Source organism: Eleutherodactylus coqui, chromosome 4 (assembly GCF_035609145.1).
Source record: "Eleutherodactylus coqui strain aEleCoq1 chromosome 4, aEleCoq1.hap1, whole genome shotgun sequence".
In the NCBI taxonomy this organism is placed as follows: Eukaryota; Metazoa; Chordata; class Amphibia; order Anura; family Eleutherodactylidae; genus Eleutherodactylus; species Eleutherodactylus coqui.
Window position 1 is genome coordinate 169,541,483 of NC_089840.1, and position 25,476 is coordinate 169,566,958.

Genomic DNA, 25,476 nt, shown 5'->3' on the forward strand with positions numbered 1-25,476 from the left:
ACACCGGATATACTACACCCCATCTAGGCTACATGTAATGGGTCTACTCCCCTCAGCGACCTGCCCCCGATGTTTAATTGCCGATGGGACCATCATACACATGTTTTGGGACTGTGGTGTCATGCAAAACTACTGGGGGGGCGTCCTCATATTTATGGAATCTCACCTGGGGCCCCGAGGATCATGCACCCTGGGGTGTGCCTCTTTGGGCTTGTTGGAGACCTACCAGTGGCAGCAGCAACCCGCACCTTATATAAACTACTATTTTTCTATGCTAAAAAGGTGATTTTGTTGAATTGGAAACACCCTGGTAAGCCAACCAGAAACGCATGGATCCAGGTGGTGAACTCTGTGCTTCCAATGTACAAACTGACTTATATGGCGAGAGGATGTCCTGAGAAGTTTGACAAAATTTGGGGGGGCTCGGTAAACTGTCCTGCAACGGCAGCAGAGATGCCTGTCTAGAAACTAGGAAGGGATAAAATAAGGTACACGCACTTGAACCAATCTACTGTTTAGGCTAATCCTTTTTTTTTTTTTTTTTCTTTAAGAGTCGCACAGGTTTGTTGTTTAAGGGATTAAGGGGGGAGGGTTAAAATTCTTTCTGGGAGGGGGGGTGCTTTCTCTAATCTTTCTTATGTCCCTTTGTTTATTTTGACCTTGGGGGGGGGGGGGGGGGTCCTCCCGTTCTCTTTTTCTTCTCTTCTTCTTCTCTTTCTTTCTCTCCTGGTATTTTTGGACTCTGAGGCTTGGAGCCCTAACCTGGTTTGGGTTTGTTTTATTATGAGCAGTTGATAAATAAATGCGAAAATGAACAGCCAAATACTATGTCTTATGAGAAATGCACATGAATATGCGAGACACTCAGTGTTTTTGCTTTTGTCCTCTTTTTCTCTCAATTCTCATATACTGTGATGTATCAACAAGATGTGCATTCTTTTTGGTGTCCGCTGTTTTTGTAAATGTATCTATTTTGGCTAAATAAACGTTTCTTTAAAAAAAATATATATATATTATTATTACATGGCTAAAATACGTGAGCCTGAACCCAGTCATCCTACCCTCCAGTGATATATCGGGTCTTATACGATTCAGGACTTTGCTTGGACTCTCGCCGTCCATGGTATACGCAGCAGCGTTCACCAGCGCCACAGATCAAACACATCAATCTTCTGATCAGCATCCCTTGCAATCCAGCGTTCACATCCATGCATTGCAATGGGGAAACCGATGGTTTACACTATCCTGCGTTTAGTTGTTATACCGATATCCCTACTTATCCAGATTTTGTCCATATTAAGCATTGCACTTTGCCCCAATGCTATCATGCGTTTTATCTCTGGCAAAGATACGCCAGTCTGCGCAGTTTTTGAGCCAAGGAAGATGAAGTCTCACACGCATTCTATGACCTCATTGTCTATTTTGATTTGAATTTGGCAATTTTTTGCAGTTGTCATAATTTTAGTCTTCCTTAAATACAGGTAGAGGCACATTTTTTCACTTTCAGTTTTATCAGCTGCTTTAGACCTGCTTCTGTTTCTGATTTTATCAGCTTGACTAGATGTTCCAAAACGCCCAGCTCTTGTAGGGTCTGCCATAGCTTGTCATGGTCAACGCAGTCAAAGGTTGTAGTTGATGAAGCACATGTACATATTCTTTTGGTATTCTCAAGCATTTTCCATAGCCCTGGCACAACAAATCAGTACAGATAGTTCGTATCTAGCGAAATTCGTAAGTCGAATGTTCGCAAGTCGGGGACTATCTGTCCTGCACAGTATGATGTAATGCTATGGCATTACATCATTCTGTGCAGGGACCGGACAGGCTTCTATCAAGCCTGATAGAAGCCTGTCCGGTCACATCGCGGCTGCTGGGCAGCCGGGGGCCTTCTGAAAGGCCCTAGGGCTGTCTATGCAGAGCGCCTAGCAAGCCGTGCGCTTGATGGGCACTCTGCATAGGCAGCCCTGGGGCCTTTCAGGAGGTCCCCGGCTGCCTAGCAACCGCACAGCGTCCCGCGATCTCATCATGGGACGCTGTACGGGCCCCCTGAACGTCGGGTGCAGGCTGTTCTTACAGCGGGGACCCGGTGGCAGCAGTTCCGACGAGCCGCGCTGCTCGTCAGAACTGTTAACACTTTAAATACCGCTGTCAGAGCGGTATTTAAAGTGTTAACAGTTCCGACAAGCGCCACGGCTCGTCGGAACTGCTGCCGCCGGGTGCCCGCTGTAAGAAAAAGCCGGCACCCGACGTTGTATGGAGCGGGATCCACCCGCGATCCCCTCCATACAACCATTTGTTCGACTTGCGAACAAAACGGACTTGCGAACGGGCTCCCGGAACGGAACCTGTTCGCAAGTCGGGGACTAACTGTAGTTCAGCTCTAGGTGCATCCAGGCAAGTGTGTCTGAGAGAGCGTAACACCCTCTATTACAAAGTAAAACTGTGAAATAATTGCATATGTCTGTATATAAAGACCCTGGTCAAGATTATGTATTACAGCTCAATAGCCTAAAGCTGTACCTCTAGCTGCAATAAAACTTGCCCAGCAACGAAGGTGCAGAGTGCCTTCTAGTCTGCTAAGTTTGCCTGTAGAGTTAGCTTGGTCTCCAAGATATAGAAGTATATTTTAAAGTGTTTATTCATATTGCAGTGTACTTTATAGATAAAGTATAAATCAGTTTGTCATTTCTGATAGACTCTAATGACTGCCCTTATTGAGCTTTACATCTATCAGAGGTGTAAATGCAGCTTTCATAATAAATTGTAATGTGTAATGCCACGGGATGTAACGTTACGTCATGGCAGCGGGATACTTACCGCAACAGGACATAACCATCCAACAACGGGAGTCGGCTGCCACTGATAGCCAGCCTCCCGCTGCAACAGTAGAGGTGCATGAGGACAGTATTCCCCGCTGTTAATAACCCCCCTACATGTTGCAATCTATGTAGATCGGACCCCAGTGTTTAAAAAAAAAATATATATATAGAAAATCCTGCTGACATGGATTCTTTCTACACTTCTCACAGATCTCATAGCAAAGGGAGACACAATAGAAGACCAAGAGCTGAGGAGAGTGTGTGTGCTCTTGTGTAGCCTCCCAATGCATCTTTTGCAGTTGATAAATTGTGCACTTCTTAAATGAGAAAGCAAGTAGCTTCCCCCCCCCATTCTTCAGAGGCTTCTGTTTTTGTAGAAATCGCTTTGCATTTTTGCTTGTTTTTGGTTTTATTTTAGATGTTACCTTTTTCGGACATGACAATACCACGGACAGATTTTTTTTTTTTTCATGTGTTGATCTTTTTATGTAAAAAGATTGGAAAAGTTGAACCTGTAATATATTTCTATATATTTTTGTAAAAAACATCTTTGTATATAAAGTCCCCTGGTGGGATTTCAACATTTGATCACTTTTTGCCTGTCGTCCCATTACACCCTACCACAGGCAGTGTGTAATAGAAGTACTAGAGCGGCAGACCTGGAGGCCTTTAGTATGTTTTTAGCTGTTATGGGAACCGTTTGGCACCCGTGATTGCGTTGTACGGAGGAAGCATAATCTATCGGTCTAACCACTTAGATGCCGGAGTCGGTGCATCTAAGAAGTTAGACATCCAGAGTCATAGCTTTAGTCAAAGTCACTGTGGAAGGTGTCACCTGTGTAACACCTCTGGCACTCACTTAGTATGAAGCTGGCTTAGCTCCTGAGCCTGCTCCATCTTGTCCCTTTCTACTTCCGCCGTACTTGTATGGTAGGTGTCAGGAAGCTGTTAAATATTCATTATAGAATATATACACATTAAACCTCAAGACAACCTTATAAAACCTAAATCCATTTCTGTTTTGCAGAGGCGCCTTGTGAAATCTCTGGAGGATCTCTGTTCACAATATGACTTGACTGTCAGGAGCTCTACTGGTGATATTATTCAGTTTATATATGGAGGAGATGGCTTGGACCCTGCAGCTATGGAAGGAAAGGATGAACCTCTTGAATTTAAGAGAGTCTTGGACAATATAAAGGTAGAAGTTGTTGTTTTTTCCATCTTCATTTTGGCATTTTCTAGTCTGGAGAGTGAAATGCATCATTTACTTAAATGGTCATTAACTTCTGTCAATGTGATAACTAGCAAAAGTTCAAATCACCTGAAATGGTTTTTTTTGTACTGAAAAATTCCTCAAGTGCTGGCCACTAGGGGTTCTCACATTTTCTAATTTCATGTCCACTGTCTGTTAAGTGATGCCCGTATCCGGTAACAGACAGCAAGGTTACAGGAGGTGCAGGGGGTGATGTCTCATGTTGCCTATAGAACTCTATGAAGAGGTGAGGAGGTGGGAGAGAGAAGCTGCTTCAGCAGACATGGTGCAGCAGCTAACAATGAGTTATTTAGGCTAGGGTCACACAGGGCGGATTTGTTGCGGTTGTGCTGCGGTTTTTCTGTTGCGGTTTTGACGCAGAAGAATTGCTTCTGCGGCAAAACCGCTTCAAAGGTTAATTTGGGCTTGCGGATTTTCATACGGAAAAATCCGCAAGCGTTTTTTTCCGCAGCGGTTTTTACTTTTGTCGCGTATTTGTCGCGTATTTGGTGCGGTTTTGGCTGCGTCCATAGAGGTCTATGGACAAAAAAGCGCTGCGGAAATGACCAAAGAATGAACATGCTGCACCTTTTAAAACCGCGACGCAGTTGCATTTGCGCACTGCGGCTGTGCGGAAAAAATCCGTCCTGTGAGAACAGCTTTTTGGCAAATCTCATTTGTGCTGCATTGCACTGCAAACGCAGCGGTTTTCCCGCAGTGCGGATATGCAACGGCAATCCGCGGCAAATCCGCCCTGTGTGACCCCAGCCTTACTGTTACAGCTACTGAATTCACATCTAAATTGTTCAATACTTTTCTAGTGTCCTCCATGATGCTATTATTTCTGTGGGTGTGCTATAGAAATGAATGGAACAGAGTCTTCTATTTTTTCCATGTGCTGTGTACGGGACCCATCAGAACAGCAGTCCCCACCCGCCAGCTCAGGGGAAACTGAAGAACGTACAGCCTGCAGTGGGTAAAACCATTGATAAATGCAGAATACAAGTCATATAATGGCCAGAAATGGTGCTACACCTCATGTACACACAGCATCTAATTCTGAAGAGTTGGATAGGTTTTACAACATATCTGTGTTAGGTGACTTTCTGGAATAAGCGGTTTGTGTGCACGAGGGATAATACTGCAGCTGGCGGTTACATGACTTGTATGTGGAGTTTCTCAGCAGTTTTTGCCTCTGCATGCTCCATCTTTGGGGGTTTTGGAAATCTCTGATTAAACCTTCAAAGACATCAGTGATAATTCTGAAAAGCGCTACAAAGATCCACAGCGGAGATGGAAGTATCTCTCCATAGAAGCGCAACAAGCCGCACATTTCAAAGTGGAGCTTTTTGGAAACCGGCAAGAAAAAAGTTGCTTAAAGAAAACCTGTTTGCAGTTTGCCAAACAGAATGTGACCAACTGCACAAGCACATAAGAGGTTCTCTGGTCAGATAAGACTAGAATTTAAAGGGGTTGTCCGCCGCCCAAACTGATTTTTTTTTTTCCCCCCCATTAATGCCCTGTGGAGTAGAAGCATCACAGACAACAGCCTTTCACATAAAAATCGATATTCTGCTTACCTTTTCATTCCTTTTCTTCCCTTTATAAAGTTTGCCTGAAGAATTCTTCAAAGATGGCGCCGCTGGGTAGTTCCCATGATGCACTGCTGCCTCTCTCTCCTCAGCGTGCGCACTCCCGATGACACCGGTCACATGACTGGAAGACCGGCGTCATAATGCAAATGCACACTTCACTGCTTTGAATGGAGCCGGCAGCCGTCCGGCCCCATTCAGAGCAATGAGAGGGCAGGGAGAGCAGTGCGATCTCCTGCTAGAGCTGTGACAACTGTAGCAGTAGATTCCTTCATCTCCCTGGCATGTCCCCTCATTACTGGACACTGTGACAGCCCTGTCAGTGTCCAGTAATGAGGGGACATGCTGAGGAGATGAAGGAATCTCCTGCTAACAGCTGTCACAGCTCTAGCAGGATCGTGATCTGTAGCAGCACTTTCAATAGCAGAGAATCGCGATCCTCAGCTATTGAAAGTGAAAGTAGCACCAAACATGACTGACACACACACAGCCCCCTCCACACATGCACCCCACAGTGTCCCCCTCCAGTGCCCCCCCTCCCCCGCAAGCCACCAGCTGACAGCTCCGACCAGCAGCTTCTCCCCCCCCCCCCCCCCCCCCCCCCCCCACTGGCTGACAGCTCCGACCAGCAGCTCCCCCACCTTCCCCCTCACCCCCATCCCGGGACTACTGACTGACAGGTCTGTCACCCCTACACCTCCCCACCCCTGACTACTGACAGCTCGCAGCACCCCTCCCCCGTGAGAGACCGACACTCCACTCCCCCTCCTCCACTCCCCTTACCTGTCAGCTGAAGATCCCGCGGCCGCGCGTCCCCTGCAGGCAGACCAGAGCTTCCTGAAGCAGCCGGCAGAAGAAGATCTACTGCGCATGCGCGGAGTAGAAGAAGCGCGTCCCCGTGCAGAGAGCACCTGGAGCTGGCCCGACAAGAAGAGGACAAGAGACTTGTCGGAACCAATGGCAACCGAGGAGCAACACGGGGGGGGCACTCCAAAAGGTAAGTGAATAACTTCTGTTTGCCTAATTTACAATGCACAATGTATATTACAAAGTGCATTGTATTGGGCAAACAGAAGTAATGAGACCTAATGTTTATGGCCGGACAACCCCTTTAACTTTTTGATCATCATGAGAAATGCTCTGAGTTACGGCATTTTCAGATTAAGATGCTTTTTGGGGGTGTGAATGCTGGGACCCCCAACTATTCCAAAAAGGAGGTGGTGTGTGTTTTGTTTGCCCCACTTTCGCTCTCCAATGCAGTGGCACCCAAACCTGAGTTACATTATTTTCAGATTAAGTAGCTTTTATTGAGTATTTTTAACAATAAAGCGCACAACATTACAAACCTCTTCCCACTCCACCCTCTCTCCGTCCCTTCTTCCCAGTAGACAGTTCAGCCAAAATCCCATCAAGAGAGAATGTCTATGAATGTTCTACAACAATCCCATTACAGAGAAATGGAGTAGGAAAACCTATTACTCCCGCGGCGGTTATGTGACATTGGTGCCACACTAAAAATGTAGCATTTAAAGCAGCATAAATGTACATAACAGTTTATGGTGTCATCATAGCAGCAATGCATTTAACATATACAACAGATCTGCAACCGCATGGCCTCTATAATGGTGTGAAAATAATCCAAAGTAGACGCATACAGGGCAAGTGACATCTGAGACATCACACTTATTCCAGTACATGAGTAACAATCATATTTACAGGAAGGGTATGAATGAGCAGACGCACAGAAACCTCCTCCAAAACAATCCGATCCTATACAATTAAGGCCGCCTGCAGACGGCCAGGTCGGATCCTGCTGCTAGGGTTTTCACAGTGGGATGCAGACCCTAGCTCCTGCACAGCCCTGCGGCTCAACCGCTCCCGGCGTCTCCCAAGCTCTGTGATGTGCCGGCTGCTATCTGTTTTGATTTTTACCACTGGGAGATCACTCAGCCAAGAATCCAAGTTTACTTAATAGTGTGGACCTCATTCCAGTATCTAGTTATCTTTGGACTGTGCTACATCATGTGTGTTACAAGTTGAATTTCAAATTGCAGAGGTAGGGGAGATTCCCTTACCCCTATGTCATGTAGGAAAGTGGGAGTGCAATATACTCTTTGCAACAAATATAGTTGTGACAGCCAATGTGATCTGCGTGATTTTGCCCACCTGTGAGTCCTCGATGGGACTAGTGTCTCCCTCCTACTTACTCTTGGGCCCAATATCCATTTGCACACACGGATTCCACTGCTAAATCTGTGCCCGCAGACATGAACAGAAAAATACACTTTCTTACCTGTCCTGCTTCAGCGGGGATCTCCTCTGTGCCGGACGGATCTTTCTTCAGGATGGACGGATGCGTCCTCACGTGCCGGCGATGTGCCGGACGCATGTGTTGTTATTATTATTGTTGTTGTTATTATTATTAAAATAAATATATATTTTTATTTTTTTTTTTTAAATCTTATGCTTTCCAGCGGATCCCCAGCACGTCCACAGTGACAGCTGTGGCTGTGCCGTGGATCGGACGGCTTCCATTGACTTCAATGAAAGCTGTCCAGCGGGATCTGCAGAAAAATAGAGCATGCTGCAATTTCTTCCCGTGCATGCGATTCACTCGCTGGAAGAAAAAAAATCACATCCGCATGCTCTGAATTGTTTTGCGGATGCTAATGCATTCCTATGGCCGCCTAGAGCTGTGGATCTCCTGCGCGGGAGACTCGCGCAGATTTTATCATTAAAATCTGCCCGTGGACATTGGGCCTTAATTGTAACAGGGCTTGGCGAGTTAGAACTACGATGAAGAAGAGTGTATAATATTGATATGTTTCCTGTTTGTAGAAGTGGTCTTACCAATAACGTGCACTAAACCAGGTTAAAAATACTTATCCCTGTGGAGATCAGTTCTGTCCTGTAAGCTAGAATTATTTGTAATAATTGTATGCAACAGATAGTAATCCTTTTGTAATTGGCCAAATTGCTTTAATTAGTCTCCTGACAGTATCTGGGAAATACTCCTAATGCCCTTGTCCCTTCAAAATCCCAAATTTGGGAGTCAGTTGCGTACATCCGTTAGCCGGGAGCTGAGGGATTTTATATTCCCTGGTCCATAAGCCCTTCTGTGCACGCGCCCGACGTATAATGTCTGGCGCACATGCGTCGCAGGCAGGGGCGTAACTATAGAGAATGCAGGGGATGCGGTTGCACCAGGGCCCAGCAGCCTTAGGGGGCCCATAAGGCCCCTCTTCTCCACATAGGGAGCCCAGTACTATGAACAAAGCATTAGAGTTGGGGGCCCTGTTACAGGTTTTTAATAGGGGCCCAGGAGCTTCAAGTTACGCCTCTGGTCGCAGGACATTGCGGAGGACAGGGGTGAGTACTTTCAGCTCCCCTCATGGATACCTCCGGTAGCCAACAGCATGGAACTGTCATGTCCACAGCCCACGTGACTTTTTTTTTTTTTTTCAAATTTAATTTCAAAGTAAAAATACAATTACATATTGTTCAAAGGCAGTGCGAAGAACATGCTTCTAGGTTTCCCTATACTTATCTATGTCTATTGACATGAGTTGATGCAGATTATCTGATTTAATCATTGTGCAATTTGACAAAAATGTTGGAAACCTAAACTAAATTAATATTTATCAAAAAAATCCTATTAATTTTGGGAGTTGTCCACTGGCCTCCAAAAGTTGTGAGAGAAGGGGGTAGGTTATGACAGGAGCGAATGAGTGTGTGTGTGTGGGGGGGGTACCAAGGATCGAGGGAGAGGGAAGGGTGGGGAACACGTAGGAAGGAGACAAAGAGGGGAAGAAAAATAAAAACAAAAAACAATCCCAAGCCACCCCCAAAATTTCGTTATTGAGCACACAGGTTCTTATATTCCTCTAAATTTTGAAACTCAGTCCATTAGTACCATGTTTTAAAGAACTTATCCGGTGTGTCTTTGGATGCCGTAAGGTTGAGCGTGTTTTTATGGCCCTGGTAAAGGCGAATGATTGGAGATCAGATACGACAAATACCGTGTTTCCCGAAAAACAAGACAGTCTTGTATTAATTTTTGCCCCAAAATAGGCAGTGTCATATTTTCGGGGGGTGTCTTATACTCACTAAGCCGGCGGCGTCTGGGTACCTCGCGCTGGTCTTCGGTGCTGCGGTAGGCTGCAGTGTAATCTTAAGCAATGACCGAAAACTCTTTCTGGTAACTGGGCTTTGAATACCCCACCTCCAGCAAGCGATTGGATCATGCTGTGATTGGATCATGAGCGCTGTTGCTCAGCCAATCGGAGCCTCCATGAAAAAGCACAGTTTCTCTTCCTCCTGTGACCTTCATGGTGACCTATTTGTTTCCACAGGCTGTGTTTCCCTGCTCTGATGAACCGGCGTTAAGTAAGAATGAACTTGTTCTGACTACGGAGTCCATACTGAAGAAGGCGGAATTCTTATCCTGCCAGGATTCTTACTTACAGGTATTTCTAACTTCTTGTCATGTAACACAAAAATCATGTAAAAGACTAAGTCCAGCTGCACACAAACCAATGGGAATTGCGGAATCTACAGTCTGTGTCTGCACTGCAAATCCGCAGCAAATACCATTCGTTAAATGCTATGGAAAAGCGCTTCCTCCTGCACACTTGCAGAATTGATTTCTGCAAGCAGAAGAACAGTCACAGCATGTGTTTTCCACATGGACAGCGTCAATTGAAGCCGTCCGACCCTCGGCCCTTTTGACATTGCAAAAGGTCCTGGATTCTGTGTCACCGCCTTGTGACGGCGCGGGGAAAAAAAGATTTGAATAAAAAATCTGTACTGCGCATGTCCGACAGCAAGCCATACGGACCATCCACAGTACAGATAAATACAGGTACGTGTGGGCGCCGGCTAAGCACAGGGTCCGATTCAGCTGCAGGCTCCCTATACGGAATCCGACCCGCTTGTGTTCAGCCGGCCTAACATGAGAATTGTTCTAAAAGCAGGCAGGTAAGTTATTATAACTTCATAAGTGCAGTAAGCAAATGTGAGTGTTGTGTTTCTTAGATGAGCGCTACTGTGTAAGTCTAGATGTGCAGCTCTGTTTTACTGCGCTCAGGTGTTGGTAGCATAAGAAGGACCTGTTCTTGCATGTGGATCTGCTACTTTCTTTTAGCAGCGGTTTGCTCTTGCTCTGGACAGGCTTTTTTTTGGAGGGGTGTGGAAGACCTCACCATAGCTGCTGTGAAGAATCTGTCTCTGTAGCTCCTCCCCTCCAGCCTGTGTATTCTTTTCCTTTCCTGCCTTTTAACCCCTTCCCGCCCCATGACGTAAGGGTACGTCATGGGAGCAGGGTACTTCCCACAAAAAGACGTACCCTTACGTCATAGGGATAGTGCAAGATCATAGTAGCCGTCACTAGTAGCCAACGTCCCGCTCCCCCCCCCCCCCCCCCCCCCCACACACACACACTCACGCTGGTAACCCCTTCCCTGCTGTGATCTAAGTAGATCGTGGCAGGGAAAGGGTTCACAGAGGGAGGGCGCTCCCTCTGTGACTCCAGCCGGCTCTCGCGATAACATCGCAAGAGCCTGGCTGGTTGCTATGGCAACAGGACGCCAGATACCAGCGTCCTGTATTGCCATAGCCTGTGATCGCTATAGTAAGCGATAAGGCATGGCAGCAGAGAAGTCCTGCCATGCCTTACCGTAGCGATCTGCAGTCCTGCTGTGTGAGTCCCTCAGAGGGACACAGACTGTGTAAAAAAAATAAATAAATAAAATAAATACAAAAAAATAAAGATGTTTTAAAAAAAAAGTTAAAAAAAACTTTTTTATGCTTTTTCTCATATTGGCATAAAAAAAATTAAAAATGCCACATATTTGGTATCGGCGCGTCCGTAACGACGTACAATAAATTGAACACGCTTTTTATCCTGCATGGCAAAATGCGGTGGAAAAAAATGCTAAAAAACTGAGGCAAAATGCCAATTTTTAGCTTTTTGTCCCCCAAAAAGCGCAATTTGGGTTTTGAAAAATGCAAATGAAAAAATACCAAAAATCGTTTGGTCCTCAACGCCAAACAGGCCATGTCCTTAAGGGGTTAAGTCATGTGACCAGCGCTCTGACAATACTCGGTGCCACGTGACCAGCACTCTGACAACACTGTGTCCTGCAGTTAATGGTGACTCTTAAAAAGAACCCTAACAACCAGTCACAGCCCACCCTTCACTTCTGAAGAGCAAAATACTAAATGAAAGCTGCTTTGTGATTGTGATAGAAGAGAGAGAACGCTTTACTTTTGGAGAGTTCTAAATCTTATAAAGTTAGTTGAAGACTCCCCACACTGCGGTTATATAATCTGCATTATTAGATAGCAGTGTATTTGTAGCAGCTGTTCCATGAGATTTCCTTTCTCTGCTTGAAGTCCCTCACAGATACTGGGTTTAGCCACTATTATGAGGTAATGAAGCATGGGTTGAGGTCTCTCCCCCGATGTGGGAGGGTAGCGTGCTGTGTGCGGAGGTGGAACATGAACATACTGTGTCTGTCTCTACTATGTGCTTCCTGTTGCCTCTTGGACACTTGCATGTTGCAGATAAGTCCATACAGAGGTATACACCTAACAACTCTCGTGTTCAGACGCGTGCATGTTACTGTCTTTGGCTCATTCACACCAGCAGAATTTCACTGCGGTTTATGCAGTGAATTGAATCAATAAAATTACATTGATCTTCATTGACTCATTAGGTCAACACAATAGGTTTTTTTATTGCATATAATATGCATATAAAAGAATGCAGCATGTTCTATTTTACCGCGTATTATGCGCTTACAGCCATTTTGTTCTCTGTAGGTTGCGTTATAAACGCTGTACATACACAATACATTGCATATGTGCGGCATTTAATACACAATGCCGCTGAGAGACCGAGCGAGGAATTCTAAAACAAAACATAAACTAGTCACACTGCACATGGCAGTGTCTGTGATGCGCTGTTATGTGCAGTGCACAATTGCTGCCCTAGGCAGCGACAGCTGGCTCACTGGGGTAGAACGCTGCGTAATACCCATGACGCTTTCTGCATATGGCTGTGTGAATGAGCCCGAAATGACAGTGTTGGAAGTGAACCACGTCAGTTATTAATCATCTAATGAAGTGATACGTGTTCTTGAGTGCAGAAACCAGCAGAGTAAATCTGTGGCTAGTAAATGGAGACCTGCATGTATGTTCCTCTAACCTTACTTGGTTTGCTTGAAAGAGACTGCAAGCATCTTGTAGAGGGGCACACTGGGTCCTTGCAGTGACATAGTACGCCAGGCACTTAATGTGGCCTTTATATGGCATCGTATGCTCCCTTTTTAGTCCTTCATTGCGGCTTGTGGCGTGCCGGACCCTCTCCTATACCAGTCTGTCGCTCACTAGACCCCTCTTGTTGGACTGGCTTTTAGTACATTAAGTTTTTTTGTTTAGGAAAATGCCCAAATGTGAACGGTGCCCAACATCCAAATGGTTCTAAGGTGTAACAGTCCGTTACATAATGCCACAAGAGTTCAAGAAATAGTAGACAAGAATTAAGCCGTTGAATGTGAGGCCATCCTGGAAGAACCGTGTGGATAGATATATATTACACATTCACATATCTGATACTTTTTGTCCAGTGGAAGAATTTTAATATGAGGAGTCAAAGCAAACATCCTGGGGAAGATAAGTCGCATAGTCTGTTAGGACTGGAAGCCGCTTCATTACAGCAGTCTGCAGGGTGGGAGGTTTTCTGGTATTTTTTAATTTTATTTCCTATTTTTCAGTCCAGCAGCAATTTGTTTTTTTCGAAATTTATCTAAGGCCGGTCTCACACAACCGGATGGTAAAACATTGCATTTTACTGCTCGTGTGGAGCTGTGTATCAGCGTGTTTGCCTGCGCATGACAGCATATCTCACGGATGCTCTCCTGCAGCCGCTGCCTGTTTTTTTTTTTGTTTGTTTGTTTGTTTGTTTGTTTTTTTCAACTTTCAAGTCTTGTTTCCCATCAACATGCAAGAAACCCAGTGTACACACGTAATGTAATTTTGTATGTACAGGGTTTTTTATACGCACCCATAGAGAACAATAGGGTCTATCACGTGTAATGCACTGTACAATAGAACAGTCTGCGTTTTCTATGGGAGTATTACACACAATGAATGTACGCAAGTGTGAGTGGATCAATGAAAATCAATGTACTTTAATTGACTCCACTTACCTTGTATTATGCTTGCGTACATTGTGTATGTAATGCGCAATTAAATTACGCTCATGTGAGCCTGGCATTAGTCGCGAGTAAGCCGTGGACTGGAGTAAGTATAATGGTATAGCCACAGATTTCTGAAGAGAGCGATCTTGTCGCAAGCCGTGATAATGACAGTGAATTGCAGAATCCCCATACATGAAAAGTGCTTGTGTTTGGCATTGTTGATCCATGTGGGGTAACATGCAGTCTAGATGGTAACTTAGGTCTTCAGTTCTCCACATGTTTACCTTATCTGGAAGGTTTAGGACTACCGCCACTGATTAATAAAAAATGAACATTCGGATTCAGTTCCTATTTCTGGTTATAAGCGGCAAACATTCTGCTAAGGCCTCCTGCACACGGACGGATATTTGCTGTGGAATCCGTGGCGGCCTTCTGCACTGCGGATCCGCAGCCAATTCTGCAAGCGAAAGAAAAATCGCAGCATGCTCCACTTTTCCGCTGATTCCATGCGGACGCCTTCCATTGAAGTCCATGGAAGCTGTCCGATCTGTGGCCCTTCTGCAATTGACATTGGGAAAAGGTTGCAGATTCCGCGTCATCACTAGGCAATGACATGGGTAAATCAGTTGTTTAATCTGTACTGCGCATGTCCGACGGTTCACGATGCAAACAATCCGCAGTACAGATGAAAGCGAAAGTGACAAGGTATGCGCGTACGCCATTCTTCCCAGGGCCAGATGCCACATGCAGAATCCGGTTCTGCCGTGTACAGGAGCCCTAAGAGTCCAGAAGAGTGGGATAACTTGCAGTTCAGTTGTAGTTTTTATAGCTGATCTTTGTGTTTAGAGCCCCTTCTGTTTCATATGTTCAGCGTCCTGGAAGTTATAGCACTAGACAAAGCGTTACGGAACTATTCTTCCTTGATAGCCGAGCTTCTCTGGGAGATTAGCTCCATAATACTGCATGTGGAATCCTGCTGAGAAAGTCTCCATGAGCCTCTGGAGAGACATGTGAGGCATATGGAGACAAGTGTGCTGCTGCAGAGTTGTAGCGTGTTGTGTGCATAAGCCTTTTAGATTCTGAAGTTCAAAGCCCACGGATCAGACTTGTTCATTGCCCGCCACGCAGGGGTGGAATTAATGTTCGCTACTACATAGGAACACTCTCTGCTGGCAAAAGTTTGCATAAATGCCCATAGTGTAACAATGATATACACATGTAATACTGCAGTATTTATCCTTATACTCAGCAATACCCATCACAGCTGCTTTCACACTATAACACTTCAGCACTGGGTGGGTCCCGATCTCCATCTTTTATGCAGAAAACTGCTAGGGAAAGAAACCAATACTGACCTGGACTACACTTTACTATCCAGCTGATAATACTGACGGAGACCAAAGAGGTTTCCATCTCCCACATTCACTCCTGGTTTCCATCACCGGCCAATTTTCTGCTTAAAAGTTGGAACAAACGTTGGAGTGCTAAGTTTGTGTGAATAAAAGCCTAAGGCCTCATGTCCACAGGTACACACGGTTTCCAAATGTAGAATCCCGCAGCAGTTTCCACCCTTACCCACAGCCATGAGGCCTAAAGAGACATTTCTTACCTGTCCGGCTGCCGTGCGGGTTTTCTTCATCGCACCGGATCTTATTTCTTCAGCACGGCAGATGCGGGCGGCGCGCCAGCTGACGTGCCAGACGCATGCGCAGTGCAACTTTTTAATTTATTTTTTTAAATCTCCAGCTTTCCCGCGGATCAGACTGCTTCCATTAACTTCAATGGAAGCCATCCCGTGGGATCCGCAGAAAAAAGGAGCATGCTGCGAAAAAAATCACATCCGCAAACTCTAAATTGTTTTGCAGATGCTCATGCATCCCTATAGGCGTCTGTAGCTGCAGATCTCCTGCGCGGGAGACTCGAGCAAATTTTATAATTAAAATCCGCCCGTGGGCCTAAGAGATTAGTGCTACGCAGTTTTGTGCACAAGCAGGATTGCTTAATATTTTCATGTCACATGGATTTTTATTTATTTATTTTTGTATCTATTTTATCAGGAAATTAGAAAGTTTGTGAAGACTGTATCAGAAAGCATCAAGAAGACTAGAGATAAATACGGCATCAATGACAACGGCACCACCGAGGTAATCCGCGAGCACAAAGGTGTTGGAGTGTCTCCTCCTGAGTGCATGGAATCAGTTACTTTGTAGAAGAATGCCTGGTTGAGTACTTGCACACTGTAAGTCCCCCGGAGCTGAAGTAACAGACTGTTTGCTAATATATCAACCCATTAAGGACCAAGCGCTGTAAATATACGGCGCTTGGTCCTGGGCTCTAATCCCAGCCAATCGTAAATATACAGCCTCTACTCCTGCAATAGAGTAGGAGCAGGTTGGGTCCTCGGCTGTTAGTCACAGCTAAGAACCTGGAGGATAAGGGTGAAGTGGTTTCTGCCTTCTCTTTTCCCAGGCACATAATGCTCAAAGAATGTCATGTACTAAGACTTGGAAGTGATTCTTCCACTATGCGCCCCAGCAATGACGTGACCATCATGGGAGCCCATGTCCCAGCAGAACTACAGGGTCCTAGGAGACCCGGATCAGTTCTGTCAGTGACTATTGTCACTATAGGGGGATGTTTCCCTGTAACTGGGGCTCCTATGGATGCGGCTCCTATGGCTTCCCCAGCGACAGTGGAAAAGGTGTGAGGGAAAAAAAGACCATGTGAATGACCCCCAGAGGTCTTATATGATGTCATGGGAGTCATAGATGGTTAAAAAAATTACATAAATAAGTTTTTAAAAAAATTACAACATAAAATAAAGATATATAAATAAAAAATAAAATGACCCAAAACTGTCACTGTATGCGCCATGTAATCCGAAACAACACAGATTGTATATCAAAACGTCCAAAACAAAATGAGGAACCCATTCCTACACTTTTATTGTAGCATAAATATACTAATTAAAACAATGCTATAAATCTTAATTTTTTTTAACCTTTTACCAATAAAACTTAAAAAAAAGAAAAAAGTAGTCAAAAAAGATATTTAAAAACCTCTGTTGTAACTTCAGCAGCCAGTCAAAAAATAAAGTTCCTTGATCGCAAGTTAATGACTGAGAAATCGAACTTGGCTTCTTCCTGCCTGGTGAGATAATGCATGAACTATTAATGACATATATGTCTTCCATGCACAGCCGCGTGTTTTATACCAACTGGACAGGATTACACCAACTCAATTGGAAAAATTTTTGGAGACCTGCCGTGATAAGTACATGAGGTATGAAATTACCAGTTTTTTTTTTACTATAGCATACACCGAATTGTAAGATGCATAAAGGGTGTAAATGTCTACTGTATATATACTGTGGGTAATGTTCAGCAGTTTGGGTACAGACACAGGAATGCATGAAAGCCACCATACCTCATCACGATGCCCAACACCTTGTGCCCCCCACCTAGTAGTTGGCCGTAGAGGACAAGATTATTACTTCTGAAGCAGAGTTGCCTTTCATTTAATTTTTAACTCTTCCCCAGAGCGCAGATGGAGCCGGGGTCTGCAGTCGGAGCCCTGTGTGCTCAAAGTATTGGGGAGCCGGGAACACAGATGACTCTGAAGACCTTCCATTTTGCCGGAGTTGCCTCCATGAATATCACCTTGGGTGTGCCTCGTATTAAGGAAATCATTAATGCTTCAAAGAACATCAGGTATGTGATAAGTTGGTTGTAGTACCAGTGTCGTACCAATTATACATGCGTTCCAGTGTGAGAACAGAGTTTGGCTGTTAGCCCCAGTTAAAGGGAATGTCTAACCTCTTAATAACCTGGCCTGTTTGTACCTTAATGACAGCTAAATTATTTTTGGTTTGGCCTCTTATTTAAGCAGACATAACTCTGTTTTCATTGATGTGGCTGTATGAGGGCTTGTTTTCAGTGCTGTTTGATAGTAGATGTATGAAATCCTGTGCAGTTTATATGGTTTTCTTTTGCTATGTGGGTATAGAAAACAGTTTTCTGATTTTTTTTTCTTCAGCTGCTTATGGTGGTTTGAATGCCTAATATTTGTATGTTTTTTGTTTTTATGTAGTGTACAGTTCACATTAAAGGGGTTGTCCCACCAAAATAAGTTATCTGCTAACCACATGATTAGGGGATAACTAGCAAAAGGGTGGATGTCCAACCGCTGGGACTCACGCCATCCAAAGCGTTTTAGAATAAAAGTGGTTGCCCATGTGGACTACCATTCTATTAATTTCACAAGAAACTCAGAAATAGCCACAGTCAATAGCTTGGGTGTCTGCGGTGGTCCAATTGAAATGAATGGCGTCGCAGCACATGTGTAACCAACGCTTTGTTCTGGCTGTTCACTGGATATGTGGGGGGGTTTCTGCGGTCAGACCCCTCCAATCTAATTAGCCACTATTCTGAAGATAGTTTAGCTTTTTTTGGTGGGAAAGCTCTCTAACGGATTTGCCATTTTTGTTTTATACTTAGAATGTATTACTTTGGTGTACTAATACACTGGGGGTTTCTGAATCTAGCCCTACAGCAATCGGCTCATTGCTGGGCTATCTGCATCGGGGGAGGGGTGTTGTGCTACGACACTTGTAACAACTGTAACAGTTGTTAAAATGTAACAGTTGTGTGTTGAAATTCTTATCGCTTCAGTACTCCAATCATAACAGCCCACCTGGACAGGGATGATGACTCTGACTTTGCCCGTCTGGTAAAAGGCAGAATTGAGAAGACCCTTTTAGGGGAGGTAAGCAACTAAATGTTTGTAAGTAGCAATAAGTCTACAAGTACAGTAACCTGCTAGTACTATGCTGCCTTAGGAGAAGCATATATCTCACCTATTGTCTGCTTTCCGCCCTCCTTGCACACTATAATCCTCCTTATGTCTTTTATTTATTGAACTTGTCTTTTATTGTATACTAGCTTACCTGTCGCACGTTGCTGCGAAGACAGACATACATACATCCATACATACATTCCCAAAGTTTCATGGCGATCGGATGAATGGTGTAGTAGCGCTTAAAGGACAAACAGACACACACGCATACAGACACGCATACATTCAATTTTATATAGATAGACTAGCGTACCCGTCGCGCGTTGCTGCGAAGACAGACAGACATACATACATACATACATTCGTTTTTATATATCTAGATAGCAGCTTTCAAGTGACCTCAGCGGTATAATATATAACAACCAATCACAGCACAGCAGCTTTCATGTTACCTCAGCAGTATAAAAAATAGCAACCAATCACAGCACAGCTTTCATTTTACCTCAGGATTCTCAATATCCAGCAATTGTCTTGCGAAACGTTCGGCGGATGCATCATTTTGTAGTTTAACACGCATCCCGTTGCTCATAATGCCTTTTGCTTTCGTGCTTGAGATGGAAATCAAACGATCTTTGTCTGGGGGACATAACTGTCGACGATGCTCACACGCGCATCACCTATCGAAGGATAGATGTATTATGCCAGTAATCTTCGGAGGAGTGTACTCAACTTCCCAAAGTTTCATGGCGATTAGATGAATGGTGTAGTAGCGCAAAAAGGACAGACAGACATACATTCCTTTTTATATATATATATATATATATATATATATATATATATATATATATATATATATATATATATATATATATATATATATTAAATAAATAAATATAGAGAGAGAGACTAATTCTTTTGCGCTTACAATTGAATAATTGAGTTGGGACCCATCACCGTTTCCTATTTATGACATAATCAATGCTCGTGCCAAATTTCAAGTTTCTATGACATTGGGAAGTGAGAAAATTAGATTCCGTACGTAAAATTTGGATGCTAATTCTTTAGCGCTTGTAATTGAATAATCGAGTTGGGGCCCATTAACTTTACCTATTTATGACATAATCAATGCTCGTGCTAAATTTCAAGTTTCTATGACATTGGGAAGTGAGAAAATTAGATTTCGTACGTAAAATTTGGACGCTAATTCTTTGGCGCTTATAATTGAATAATTGAGTTGGGACCCATTAGCTTTTCCTATTTATGACATAATCTATGCTCGTGCCAAATTTCATGTTTCTACGACATCGGGAAGTGAGAGAATTAGTGGCAATGATGGAAATCGAACGATCTACGTGGGGGGGGGCGTAACTGTCGACGACGCACGCACGCGTGCCATTTATCATAGCATAAATGTACTATGCCTATAATCTTCCCAGGAGTGTACTCAACAACTTCCCAAAGTTTCATGGCGATCAGATGAATGGTGTAGTAGCGCATAAAGGACAGACAGACAGACAGACAGACATTCAATTTTATATATATAGATAATGTATCTAAGCCCCCGTTTTCATATCAGTGGCGTCCTGGAATAAATAGCACTTTAAAATGAGTAACGAATACAGTTTTTTATATATAATGGGGTGCTGCATTGCTTGCATCAAACTAATTGCATCCGCTTACACTACTGTTTAATCTAACCAGATGAAAAGGAGTATGCTACTGCCTTGCCATCATGCTTCTTACACCCCTCCAACGGTAAGAAGTTGGTGGATATCTGCTCCAACAGTCTCTCAGGATTAGTCCTTACTGCGGCTCACGTGGCTGGTCCTTTCTACTTCCGTCAGCCCCCCCAAGGACCAAAACTGACCCTATTGAAAATGAGTAAGCGTCTACAATAACTCTTAACTGTCCAGCTGTAGCTGGTTTATTAGCTGCCTGTGTTTATTCTGGCCACTTGTTGCTATGATTGGCGCAGCGGAGATCTAGAATGATGTGACGTCGGTATGATTGGTGCAGCGGAGATCTAGAATGATGTGACGTCAGTATGATTGGTGCAGCGGAGATCTAGAATGATGTGACGTCGGTATGATTGGCGCAGCGGAGATCCAGAATGATGTGACGTCGGTATGATTGGTGCAGCGGAGATCCAGAATGATGTGACGTCAGTATGATTGGCGCAGCGGAGATCTAGAATGATGTGACGTCGGTATGGTTGGCGCAGCGGAGATCTAGAATGATGTGACGTCGGTATGATTGGCGCAGTGGAGATCCAGAATGATGTGACGTCGGTATGATTGGTGCAGCGGAGATCCAGAATGATGTGACGTCAGTATGATTGGCGCAGCGGAGATCCAGAATGATGTGACGTCAGTATGATTGGCGCAGCGGAGATCCAGAATGATGTGATGTCGGTATGGAGAACAGCCACATAGCTATGACTCTACATAATCATCATGTTATGGCCGTAACATGGACCAACCAAGTATTTTTATGTTCAAAAAGTTCTCCAACAATAAGAAAAATGCTATAAGAAATACTTTAACATCCAAATAATCTGACTAGAATATAAAAACTTAATACTTATGTTAATTGACCAGACTGTAGTTGGATCAAAACCAGTTCGGAATAAAACTACTTGATTGAAGTGCTGCGGAGTATGTTGGTGCTGTATAGTGAGGAGGAGTGATGATAGTTGAGGTGTCGTATTATCTGTTAATACAAGGTAGCAGTTCATCTTTTAATTATGAAACCGGAGACATGGTAGTTTTTGTAGTAGTTGATGTCATTGAGCCAGTGAAAGTACGGGTTTTTGGAGAGTATTGATCATATCATGAATGGTCGTCACTACTGACTACTGGAATTGAATTTTGAGGTCTCTAGTTTTGGAATAGTAACTTAGACATTCAAAATATATCTACTGTGACACTGGCATTGCTTCGTCTGACGGAGAGAGTAGTTCTCTTGGACCACTGTCATTGTTCAGCTTTTAAGACTACCATCCACATGTCGTTGAGTAGTAGGCCTACTGATGGCTACCTAAAAGCACAGTTTGCTGTAAGATTTGACTAGATTTGAAAATCTAAGTTTAAAAATCTGTAGTGGATATATGACATTGAAAAAATAAGTTATATCACCAATTGGCTAGTAACAATTTACTTCTTGACATTTGTACACAGATATCGGAGTACATAGAAGAGGTGTTTCTTCCTGATGATTGTTTCCTCTTGGTGAAGCTTTCACTAGAACGGATACGGTTGCTGAGGCTTGAGGTGAGTTAGTCTACAAACTTCTCTGGTTAGTTGTTTTTTTTATTATTATTGAAACATCCCATTAACAGGTGATGGTGGTTTTTTTCAGGTGAATGCAGAGACTGTGAGATACTCCATCTGCATGTCTAAACTGCGTGTGAAGCCTGGAGATATCGCCGTTCATGGCGAGGCTGTGCTATGTGTTACACCCAGAGAGAACAACAAGAGCTCCATGTACTACGTCTTACAGTCACTTAAAGAGGAGCTTCCAAAGGTGGGTGATACAACGTGTCTACAGTACTGTAAGGACAACCCCCGCTTTTTTTTTTCTTTTACCCCCTTTTCAGTTTCTTCTCCCACTTTCAAATACAATGGTGCCTTGACATACGAGTTTAATCCGTTCCGAGACGGAGCTCGTTAGGCAAAAAACTAATGTCAAAGCACTTTTCCCCATTGAAATGCATTGAAACGTCATAAATGTGTTCCAGTGCATTTCAATAGGGAAACTATATCTACCTCGCTCTGCGATGATCTGCGGTGCTGCTCCAGAAAGATAATGCTCTGATTGGCTAACTCAGCGTGGCGTCAGCCAATGAAAGCCGGCGCTGCGTTAACCAATCACAGCCATTCATGATGTCATTCAAAAAGCAATGCTCTGTCGGCAAGGAGGAGGGAGCGACAGCCTGCAGCAGTGCCGCAAACCATCGGGAGGACGACACGCCGGTGACTGGTTAGTATAGATCTCTCCTCATCCACCCCCGTGCCTCAGCTTGCGAGTTTTTTTTCTTGCAAGCAGGCTCGTATCCCGAATTTTTGCTCGTAAATCAGAGCAAAGATTTGGGGGGGAGCCTTGCTCGCAAGTAAAAAAAAAAACTCGCAAGCCAAGGCACTCGTAACCCGAGGTACCACTGTACTTATAACATTTTTTTATCGGTATCGCTGTCTGAGGGCTTTCTTTTTTGTGGACCGAGTTGTATTTTTTTCAATGGTACCATTTAATGTACTGAAAAACTTAGTACAAAACTTAGTACTTAGTAAAAAACTGAAATGGGGGAAAAAATGTAATTTCCAGAGCGTCATCCCGACGGCCCCATTACGTATGGAGGTTGCCCTCTGACCCAGGTAGGGACAGGAAGAGTTTAAAAGCACTTCCCTTTCCACCCGTGCTTTAGTGTCTTCCTGTCCCTACGGTGGGACAGAGGAGCAGCTCCAGACAAGCTGCGGAGAAGGAAGAAAAAAGTTACCGCACGCTGTGCGGTCCCCCTGGAGGGGTAGAGGTCGGGGCCGCACACTCACGAGTCCCTGCATCCCCGACCTGCGCCACCGACTGAGCCGTAAGTCGCCTCAGCAGCGCTGGTCTCCCTCGCGCGGTTCGCACGTTCGGGCCGCCCTGGTCCTCGGGCGCATAGCGGTGACGTCATCCGGCGCGGTGACATCACGCGCTCAATGTAGGGGGCGTGGCTACTGGCAAGAACCCGGAAATGGCGCCAAATTTGAAAATCCTCCCCATATAAGCAGGCTAAACTCCATGGAGGATCCTGCTGACTGCCAGACAGTGTATGTGAGTATGTCTACCCGCGACAGCTCAGCACGTGAGGGAGAGATTGATACCCTACCAACTGTAAGTAGGCTATACGCCAAAAAGAATGCGCAAAATGATCACTTGTACAGCGGATGCATATATGTTCCCCTTCTTCTCTCCCCTCTCCCCCACTTTCATGGGTAGATGGATAAGGAGGGTCCAAAGAAAACGGACCCGAGAAAAAAATCGAAAAAATGCGTCCTCTGCAACAAAAGGCTTGAGGAGAGCTATAAAAAGCCCCTATGCGAGGAATGCACGGGGAAAATACTCGCAGAAGAGAAAGCAGCATTCAAATCTGATATCCGCTGCATGATTAGGGAAGAACTGTAGGCTTCCATGGCGTCCCTTCCCCAGGCCCAGCCAGGTCCGTCACGGGTCCCTAAAAGACCTAGGCAGACCGAATCGGCGAGTTCAATCTCCGGTGAATCACTGGAGCTCCCGTCCGAAGGGGAATTAGAGGACCCACCAGTTCCTACAGAAGATGAGAGAAAGTATTACTTCTCATCAAGCGACATTGCGCACCTCATCAAGGCGGTGAGGGAAACAATGCAAATTGAGGAGAATAACCCGCCAAGGACAATCCAAGATGAGATGTTTGGCGGCCTCCGGTCCAGGAGAAAGATCATGTTCCCGGTCAATCAGACCCTGCAGCAAGTGATTACAGACGAATGGCAGGAACCGGAAAAAAGGATAGCGGTTTCAAGAGAAATCCGAAACCGGCTCGCATTCGCTACCGAGGACGTCCGCCTGTACAGGGAGACCGCTAAGGTGGACATCCAAATTGCAAAAGCGGCCAAGAAGACCCTCTTGCCCTTCGAGAACACCTCCCAGCTATCCGATCCGATGGATAAAAAAATCGACGGATTAATGAAGAAAGCCTGGGAGGCAACATCCCTCACCATCGAGGCTAACATAGCCTCAACTTCAGTGGCTAGATCCATGGTGCTCTGGCTAAACAGGCTAGAAGCCTCCATAAAGGATCGGGCCCCCAGAGAGGAGTTGGCCAGCTGTCTTCCCCTCCTAAAAATGGCTACCGCCTTCCTGGCTGACGCATCAGCGGAGACGGTGCGATACGGTGCAAAAACCGGAGTCCTCAGCAACTCAGCGAGAAGGGCATTATGGCTGAAGACTTGGCCCGCAGATATTACATCGAAAAGCAAGCTCTGCGCCATCCCCTTCCAAGGGGAATATATGTTTGGGCCCGTCCTGGACAAAATCCTGGAGAAAGTCGACGACAAGAGTAAGACCCTGCCCGACAGACAACCTTTCAGGAAACCATCCTTCCCGAAGAGGACACGCCAGCCACCTCCCGAAGTTAAAGGGAAAGGGAAGACTGGAAGATGGTCGTACCCCAAGGGAGGTCGGGGTAAGGAAGTCCAACCCTCCTCTGAACAAACAGGGGGTAGATTAGCGGGCTATCTAAGCCAGTGGCAGGGGATAACCTCTAACCCCTGGGTACTCCGAATAATCGAAACAGGGTACCAAATTGAGTTCCACTCTCTACCCCCTAGGAGATTCCTCATAACCTCCCCTGGGTCCCTACAGGAATAAGGGAACCTCATAAAAGGTGTACAGGAACTCAAGGACCTAGGGTTCATTACACAAGTCCCTGATTACGAAAGGGGTGAGGGATTCTATTCCCCCCTATTTCTAATCAAAAAACCAAACGGTTCCATTAGGACTATATTTAATCTTAAAGCCCTAAATAAATTTATCTCGTACAAAAAATTCAAGATGGAATCAGTAAGATCTATCGTCTCACTAATAGACCGAGATAGTGTAATGTGCACCATAGATCTCAAAGATGCATATTACCACGTCCCAATAACTTCTGCCCATCACAAGTACCTGAGATTTGCTCTGCGGGAGGGTGACAAGATCCAACATTATCAATTCACGGCCCTTCCATTCGGAATCTCCACCGCCCCTCGGGTGTTCACGAAAATCGTAATAGAGATGGTAGCCTATTTCAGGCGGAACCAGATCCG

The 25,476-nt window shown here is 44.8% G+C and overlaps 1 protein-coding gene across 1 annotated transcript in view; it reads left to right on the forward strand.

Moving 5' to 3' along the window:
- POLR3A (RNA polymerase III subunit A) overlaps positions 1-25,476 on the forward strand; it is a 79,491-nt gene that overhangs the window by 41,035 nt on the left and 12,980 nt on the right. Inside the window, exons 20-27 of the mRNA XM_066600368.1 lie at positions 3,847-4,017; positions 10,016-10,129; positions 15,922-16,008; positions 17,064-17,146; positions 17,404-17,574; positions 18,535-18,628; positions 21,835-21,927; positions 22,016-22,180. Of these exons, the coding sequence (XP_066456465.1) occupies positions 3,847-4,017; positions 10,016-10,129; positions 15,922-16,008; positions 17,064-17,146; positions 17,404-17,574; positions 18,535-18,628; positions 21,835-21,927; positions 22,016-22,180 (978 nt within the window). The remainder of the gene's footprint in view (positions 1-3,846; positions 4,018-10,015; positions 10,130-15,921; positions 16,009-17,063; positions 17,147-17,403; positions 17,575-18,534; positions 18,629-21,834; positions 21,928-22,015; positions 22,181-25,476) is intronic.